At 41.0% G+C, this 8,955-nt stretch overlaps 1 protein-coding gene across 1 annotated transcript; it reads right to left on the reverse strand.

The window, feature by feature from the left end:
* Positions 1 to 967: 967 nt before the first annotated feature.
* On the reverse strand, positions 968 to 8,730 carry SMIM28 (small integral membrane protein 28). Its single transcript, XM_030023476.2, has 2 exons — positions 8,246 to 8,730; positions 968 to 1,635 (listed from the first exon to the last, which is right to left on the reverse strand). The coding sequence occupies exons 1-2, from the start codon at positions 8,354 to 8,356 to the stop codon at positions 1,237 to 1,239; spliced, it is 510 nt and encodes a 169-aa protein (XP_029879336.1). The 5' UTR covers positions 8,357 to 8,730; the 3' UTR covers positions 968 to 1,236.
* Between the last annotated feature and the right edge of the window lie 225 nt (positions 8,731 to 8,955).

The following is an 8,955-nucleotide window of genomic DNA, read 5'->3' on the forward strand; positions in this document are numbered from 1 at the left end:
AGGACAGCCTTTGGGTTTAGTTGTTACACAAAGACTGCACACAATAATATGTAGTAGCTATGTTGGCAAGCCACAGACAAGTGTAATGTCACAGAATAGCTCATACCTGCAAGGGAGAAGCTGTCGTAACTTTTGAGGCTGTTGGGATCCATAGTAGCCACCTTCCATAACAAAAGCATCTATCAACATAGTGAAAATGCTATCCTGTAAGAAAGAATTAAAGATAGCATACATCATTGTCTAAAAGTATGCATGTGCAAGCCCTCCTGAAACTGAAACACTGCCACCAATGTACTTGAATGAGATTTACTTTGCCCTGGTGTTGAAGGGGAAGGGAGTATAACGCTGTTTTGAAATACAGACCAGATTTTTTTTTTTTGTGCATTTGATTTTATTAATTTTTCCCCAACTCCTTTACATGCCACACCAAATAGGTCACAGGGTTTATTGTTGTAGACTTGTAAATTGGAAAAGAAGTCAAGCCAGTAGCCTGGAACATCAGGACCTTGCAGACCTTGGCAAGTAGCCTGCAGCAACAGTGTGAGTGTGCTCATGTGTGGTGCTGCTGGAGTCTTCCTCACGCAGAATGTTCAGGTCTTCTCTGGTTGTCCTCATTGTTCAACTGTGATAAGACAGCCTTTATCCATAGTGCACATTTGAACCTTTGGGGAGAGTTGCTGGAAATTTTGTAGAGGTTAGATATTTATTTGCTTTCCTGAGAGCTGTTGCAATCATTCCAGAGCACTGCAGAATGATGTGATGTTAACACACACAGATGGAGTGAATCAGCTTGTCAGAAATTCAATTAAAAACAAACACATAAAAATGAAAAAGCCAAACCAGAATAGGTATGTGCTAAAAGCCCTTTTTATGACTGGTGAATCTGTAGCATAATTCATGTTTCCTTGCAGCTGAGGGATTGCAGAGAGACAGATTCCCACCTGCCCTGAAGTTTAATCCTTGCATGACATGCTTTAACTGGAATACCCATGTTACCAGTCTGGGACCGATTCGGTGCTGTGCTGTGTGTGTATGCGTACCACAAATGGAAGGTAGAGAATTCTAGGATAAGGTGAAGAGACTCATTCCCTGTTACTCCAAGTTTCTTCCTTCATTAATTCATTGGTTTGGCGCCTCACTTCTTAGAATCTTTTTGCTAATTTGAAAGGCCATAGCAGTTCCACGTTTGTGCCTTGAGGGGCTGCATGCTTCAGCTAAGGTGCTTCCGTAGGAAGTTTATTTGGTGCTGCTGGACTGCAGCGTGCTCTCTTCATAAGGAGGCACTGGATCTGGAGAGAGCTCAATGTGAGCCTCGTCCATGGAAGTCTTCATGGTGGCCTCCTCATAGGACGGAGGCAAACACACAGTGAGGAACGTGGCATCGGGGAGCAGAGTGGAGTAGTGGAAACTCTGTTCGCTGTTCCAGGGCAGCACGGAAAGGAAATTGGACACATCGTGCTCGGGCAGGGCCTCGGGGAGGTCGATGCTGAAGATCTGCCCCTGCGGAGTGGGGCGCTGGCAACGGCGGTACAGGAAGAGCAGCAGGAATGCCAGGAAGAGCATCATGGTGGCAGGCAATATGATGCACAGAAATGGTTCTATGTCGTCTTTGGTTGAACTTGTCTGTTGTCTGCTCTGTAATCAAAGCACATAGGTAGTGTGTTGGACTCCTGGAGACCTCCTAATCGGAGAGATAAAAATACATTCTCCATCTCCCCCCGCTATGACGTAGCAGTTGCTTTTCCAAATTACTTTCTGTCTGCATTAGTGGTAGTCAAGCAATATGTTTTGCAGGCTCATGAATTGTCTAGTTCTGTTTGCTGGTCCATTAAAACAAATGACAACTAAAGACAAAAGAAATGGAGAAGTTGCAAAGAGTGGTGGGTTTCTAGGAAACCCTGTCTCCAATGGGGAAAAAACCCAACAACCTGGAACTGTATGTAGTTTGGTATGCAATTTTTATTGCTCTTGGATTATACTGGGTCTTCTTCAGGGGAGATCGGTCCAGCTTTTAAAACTTGGGAGAACACTGAATTGCAGAGGAATAGGGCTGGTGATCCACCACCTATTGTTGTTTCTCTCTATTTGGAAAACTCTACTGTTTACTTTAAAGAACAAATATTACAACAACTATCCCTTTCATCAGGACCCACTGCCTACAATACCTGTTTGGGCTGTTCTAACCTTACAGGCCAGCCCCTAATAAAACACAGTATGTCAGGACAGCCTGGACTGGGGCTTTTTCTTGAGCTTGTTCTGCCAGCTGTCTAAGAATAATTTTCCCTATTTAAAACTGAAAAATGAACTTCTGGTCTAAGAGTAATAGCAGTTGTGACTGCTGTGTCAGCTTTGTCTCCCGCAAAATGTAGCGCAAAAGACCTCTGTCCCACAGCTTTTGAATTGTGCTGTAGTGTTAACAGGGGTTATAAGCTATTGTTAAAAAAACCCAACATTTGTGCTTTTCTGTTGTATTAGCTTCATTTTTTAAAATTTAATATAGCTTATTTCCAGTCTGACTCTATCTAGCTCTTGCTCCTAATAACTGCATCTCATTCAGAGTCTAGTCTAGAGAGGGGGTGAAACTCAAACCCTAAAATGCTGTTTATTATCAATTCATTCCCTTTGTAAGTACTTGAAGACTGTAATCAGATGGCTTTCTCACATTTTTATGGTGAGACTGAACAGGTCAATGGATCAGATTTCCTTTATTTTGAACGAAGGCAGCTTTTCAAGCTAGGAGAACTCGAGTGGTTCTTTCCTCAAAGCATTTGGAAGCAGGGATCCAAACGGGCTGTTTGCAGTAATGGCTTTGTGAAAAGGGCCAGTAACTCCAGTGCGTCCTTCTTAGTCTACAAAAGCTTTCTCTGCTTATTCTTCCAAGAATCATGGTCATTCTTTTAGCTACAAAATCACACTGTAACCTACGTTCATCTCGTTATTTACCAGGCATTTGTTACCTCTCCACTTTATTGTCATATTATGGAATTCTTAGTATGAGGTCATGCCTAAGAAAAAGAAAGTAAATAGGTTTTGACTTCTAACAAATAGTGTAGGGGAGATTTCTGCTTTTTTTCCTGAGGTATTGTGGGTCTGAAGCCAAACCCATTAAAGTAATTTTAAAATACATTGAAACTTTTGTGGAGTAGCTATTGAGCTTTTTTGCCCAGCTGTCTTTTACCACAAAAATGCATACTAAAGAACTATTTCATATTTACTGATCATTTCTTATTAAAGAGTTTCTGGCAGTACAGGCTGTTGTCTTACCTGACCATTAAATGAGCTACAGGAAACAGCAGAGTTGGAAGCAACTGTTCAGCTATTACTCTAATGCAGATGTTAAATCACTTTTTAAAAATGAGGGTTTTTGGGTTTTTTTTTTTGAAGTTTGCTAACGCTTTTTTAGTATGTCTTATGAGGTGCATAAAACGCTTCACAGGAGAATGAGAAAAAGCATTCAGTATTATGTTTGTGCACTACGTATATTGACACTCACTGGTACTGTTGTGTTACTGATACTCTTATAATAAATATTTAGAAGAGCTGAGCTTATACTGGACAGCATTATTCATGACCAGTGAAGAGTAAGTTTTTGAGATCCAAGTGTAAGTTTTGGGTTTAATTTGTAGGGAGTAGGCTTCCAGTCAGGTTAAGAGTTGTTCTTGGGATCTGTGAGTTGTACACTGTTGTGGTTGTTTGTGAGGATAGAGGGTGAGACTGTGCCAGCATTTCCTACATGAGACTAGTAAAAGATATATAAAGCCCTGATTCTCTTACCTTTAAACTCAGTGCCACTTCCCTGTAAATTTCACTGAAAGGATATTCATGTTTTAAATAATGGCCAAGGACGGCGCATCCTTTGTGTGCTGGTGGAAGCACAGACTAGTGTTACGGTTGTCTGACACGTCCTGTCGTAAGACACGGCCTCAGACAAAGACCGGACTTCAGAGAGTCTGCAGGATGGCGAGGAGACAGAGGAGGGACTGGTGGGTTGGATGTGGATTTGAAGCACAGGACGAGAACTGCTGTTTCTGAAGTGAGGAGCTGTGGACTCGTCAGGGGAGGGCAGAGTGGAGAAGGGGGCAGATCAGAATTGTGCAGCGGTGTGGATGGAGAGCCTCGGCTTGTGAGGAGGATGCATAAGATGGAAAGCTGTGGGGAGGAAAGCCAAAAGGGAACTGAGAATGAGGGCAGTAGGAATGGTTAGGACCAAGCAGAGAAGTCTGAGGAACAAATGGTGGGGGTCCTCTCTCGCTGCACCAGTCCCATTCTCTTTGCAGAAGAAGAAAAAGGAAAGGGCTAGTGGCAAATGGGGAGGCCAGGGAAGGAAAGGTTAAGCTTAATGGAAGGAATTAACAAACGGTCTTTGGTCTCAGGGGAATACTTTGCTCCAAAGCCTTAACTGGAACCCAGCAGTCTTGGGACTTGCAAAGAAATACCCACCAACAGAAATATCTAAAATATATTATTGTTGGAGGGGCCAATTTGCATCTAATGGTAAGAAAATGGAAGAAGAGAAACTATTTGTAGTATGAGCTAGCTCAGATGGCCACAGTCTGCGAAGTAGGTATAAAAGGACAACCTAGATTCATTTGGGTGTCAGTGTAGTTACTTGCCTGAAAACTCTCCCTTTTTGTTTAAAACCCTCCAAGGATAACCTAAAGCATTGCTTCCAAAGTTGCAAATTCAAGCCCTCAAGGCTGAATAAATGCCAGAGTTTTGGAAATCTGTGAATCCATAATTTGATCCACAACACACATCATTTTTAATTATGTTATTGTGTACAAAGTGCCTACTCTAGGGTTGTGATAGCTTGCTTGGGGAAGAAGACCACAGTACCTCAGGGTAGTGCGTTGCAGGATATGGAGAGTACGTACTGACCGAGTCAGGAGGCTGGGGGAAGAGAGAAGACTGCCTGCTAGTTTGTGATAGTGAATGCTCTCCTGGGGAGCTGTACTCCTGTATCTGTTACTGAATGCTCTGGTGGGGGCAAGATAGTTCAGCTGAGGTGTTTGTGGTGGGTTATTCATTAGTTGTACCTCGCTTTGAGTGCCTGGGTTGAGATCCCTGGTCTGGTCTGTAGAAATTCTGCATCTGTGTTGCTGTCTCTGAAGGTGGAAGAGGGATGCCCTAAGCCTGTAAGTACTTTATTACACTAAGGGATCTGAGCAAAAATGACATATAAGTAATTATAAAACAGTTCATACCCTCTTGTACTCCCTGAAGTGGTCAGGCAGTTGGACTAGATGATTGTTGTAGGTCCCTTCCAACTGAACTACTCCTATTCTATCCTTTTCTATTAAAAATAACTACACAAGTGCCCGGTGACTATCTATTCAGTCATGTGTACAAAACAAGACACAAGAAATTTGTTGTTTGAAGAAGATGCAGTAAATAAGACCCTGGGCTGCATGTTGAGAAAGGTGGGCAGAGCAGCACATTGAATGGCTAGTGATGAAGTGAATACAATGTCCTGTGAAAGAACAGTGAGTGTGTCTTGCTACTGTTTTGCAGATTGTAGTATGTGAAGCAAGTAGGATTAAGGATTGAGTAATATGTTTTTCTGTATGCTAACAGGTAACAGTAAGGACCAGTTTTCCTCAGTCTGTGTTTCAAAGTGTCCATAACTTTTTAAATGCAGCTAACATTAAGCCTTAGCTTTCCTATTTGGGTGAAATAATCTGTAGGCTACTTAGTTTATTATTTGACTTGAAATTTGTTTTAATAAGTTAATACTGCCCCATAGATGCCCAGAACCTGAACAGGGACTTACATGTCCATTTTGATACTGCCTCCAGCCAAACATTTACATGGACTGATTTTACATTGAGATGTAGTTAAAAAAGCTGATTAACTTCTTGTAGGTATCCAGATATATATCAAATGTATTGGGAGACAATTGAGCACTATTAGTCTCCATTTTTCTGTTGTGGTTTTGTGCCCATTTCTGGGATGAGTGGCTAAGGGGCTACTGAAGAATGTTGCAAAGATCTTGACATAAAGACTTGGAAAATCTTACAGCCATTAAAAAAAATTATACTAAAAATAGAAATAATTTTAATAAAATGAAACAAAGGTCACATCATAGAAAAAATTAATAATTGCTCTGAAGTTCTAAACTAAAACTAAAGTTCTAAACTGAACTAAAACTAACTTCTAAAACTGAAGCTCTAAAACTGGAAAAGGGACCAGTGTGTATAGGTATCAGAAATAGCTGCCAGAACTGGAAAATAAAATGATCTAGAAACAAAACTGAATCTTCAGCAATTGAAATGAAAGTGTAAGCAAATAAACCAACTGCAGAACATATATAAAGTAAAATCTTCTACTGTTTAACAGCTGGAAGTTTCCAAACCAAGCATATAAAGTGACTGAGGGAATTATTTGGTAGTGTTTTCTTGACTGGTTTGGTTTTGATGCTGCTGCTTCACTGGAGGTCAGCGTGCTCTGCCTGTGTCATCACAAGCAGCTATTATCAGGTTTGTAATTGACAAAAATAAGGCTCTGACTTCCAGCATGAAATAAGTTACAGACCCATAAATACAGGGAAAATATCCTTTATAAAGAGAAAGGCAGAAAAGGGCATGAGGGTGAAAGGAATTATGTTTCTAAAAAGTCCTCTCTTTTCCCAGAAATGATTTTTAGTGGGATGTTTTGGCCATTGTAGGCTCATGTTTATTCCCTTCCTTTCATTTGTATCTTTGTAGGGACTGAAGCAGAGTTTTCCCAAACACTGAGCACAGACTAGAAGTAGTAAAGCCTTTCATTAGTAATCTGTCTGCCAAATTTTTTTAACATGCTGAGAATGTACAGTTTACAGTTTACATGACTCATATCAGTTTAGATGAGCTTTTACTCGTTCCTGTTGGTAAAGGAATGAAATGCAGGGTGCAGCCGAGTTGTGTGGCATTTCCATGATGAGTAATGGAATGGGTTTAGAATTGAACTCTTTGTCTAGACAAAAGAAGCCTAGTACCTGGCTTTGAAGGGAATGACCTAATAAGGCTAAACATGAGTTTAAAGAGAGCTTTTGTGTAAAGATAGAAAAATGAAAGTTTATTTGGCTTGCTTAAGTTCCCATTGAAGTGATTGTTTGATTGGTGCCAGGATTTATCGTGTTGCTAATGATTTATTAGGGTACTAAGAACTTTATTAAGATTATTTGTATTAATATAGGCCATATTTATACTAATATCTTTTGAAGTTGAATCAGAAAACTGATACTTCTGAAATGTTTTAAGCGGATTTGGAACGAAGTCTGCTTTGAAGTCATTAGGTTGTGGTCCACATATAGGTGCTTTTCCAAGCTTCATCCTACTTCTTAAAGTTGATTCGTTATTGCTTGTAAAAAGCAAAAACATAGCTCTGGCAAATAGTTTTTGTATACATTAATTATGACACATAATTTTAAAGCGAGCCTAGATTTACACTGAATTTTCAAATACTTGTTAGAATGTGACTCTGGTGATGCTGTTTGTTTCTCACTGTCAGACAAAACCAGTCTCAAGGTGTGAAGACATTGTCTTTGCCATTCTAACTCTGGCAAAGTTACTGATGAGGTAGACTTTGTTAAAATTGTAGAGGCGTTTAAAAACTACTTTTTCTCCTATTTTGACCCTACCCCCTTTTATTTTACAATGGTACACTTGATACCTCAGCTAAGTAGCATGGCCAGTTCATTTATTAATGCTACTTGACTCAGATGGCCATTTACTGGGGATATATGTGCACCTTAAATTATTATTTCTTTTGCTGTCTCACAGACAAAGCCAGAAAGGCAGGCTGTGTTTTCATCTCCGAGGGCTATTTCCCTCCCCCCACTTGCCTGCATGTGATCCTCTCTCGCAGAAGTAATCAGCGCACAGCTTAGGGAACAGGAGTTCATTGCTGCCTGCTACTGACTCTTAACATCTGCAGAAAGGCTTCATGGGACCAGATCCAAAGCATAAACATGCATTTAAAAGAAAGGAAATCAAGGAATAGCAGAATGCATTATGCTTAAAAGAAATAAACTTCTTTACCTGTTGCTCCATCAAGATTTTTCCATCTAATGTTTTTCTTTCCCCACAAATGTGTTTAAAACAACTTAACAGCAATAAATAAATGCTCTGACTCTATGTAATTGAGTAGTACTGCTTTGATATGTCTCGGGTATTTACTCTGTGCTATACACTGAGGCATTACACAGATGTACACACACATGCAAAGTCAAAGGACATGCCACAGAGACAAGCAGGAGGGTACAGACCTGAAGCTCTGTTTCCAGAAGTGGCCCACCAGGTTCACTGTTTAGCCAGTCATAGTTTCCCCTGTCAGCGTGTCCAAATTTTCTCCAGCTGCTGCCCAAGAGCCACCTCATGCTTTCATTAACCTGGTCTTCTGTCTTCGTGCCTCCACCTTGCTTTGCTGCTTGCAACCGTGTCCCCGCCTCCCAGCCTTGACCCAGCTGGGCTGTTCTCAGTTAATGATCCCTCTTAAATGATATCCCGTTTATAGTGGAAAAGAAAAAAAGAAGTTAGACCCCCCCACCCCCCCTGTCATCAGGAAGCCAAGCAAATAGATCTCAGAGCCTCTCCCCACTTCCAACTCAATCTCTCTGGATTTGCTTCGGTGGCCTACATTACCAGCAAAGCTGGCATCAGGTATCCGGGAGCCGGGACTGATAGTGCTCTGATTGGAGCGCTCCCTGCATTAGGATTATTAAAAGGGGAATTTGCATGTGAATCTGAGCCCACATGGTCATGACTCCGTGTGGATAAATAACACTCTATATTTAGGTACCTAATAAACACTTTTTCCAACAAAATAAAAATAAATAAAACCCATGCTTGTATGTCGAGAGCAAAGGTTCCCCCTCAGTTATGCAGTGCGAGGAGGAACCATGATCCAGGCAGGTTTTTCCTCCCTGTTGCTGGAACATACAGTAAACAGTGAGAGTGGTTTCTGGGTAGAGAGACA

Source organism: Aquila chrysaetos, chromosome 8 (genome assembly GCF_900496995.4).
Source record: "Aquila chrysaetos chrysaetos chromosome 8, bAquChr1.4, whole genome shotgun sequence".
Lineage (NCBI taxonomy): Eukaryota > Metazoa > Chordata > Aves > Accipitriformes > Accipitridae > Aquila > Aquila chrysaetos.

Bases quoted from the DNA above. Each gene is read 5' to 3' on its own strand.
- SMIM28 (XM_030023476.2), bottom strand. From the start codon at position 8,356: ATGAGGTGGCTCTTGGGCAGCAGCTGGAGAAAATTTGGACACGCTGAC. The intron at 1,636-8,245 runs GTCTGTACCCTC...CTTTGATTACAG, and splicing joins TTCTGGAAACAGAGCTTCAG to AGCAGACAACAGACAAGTTC.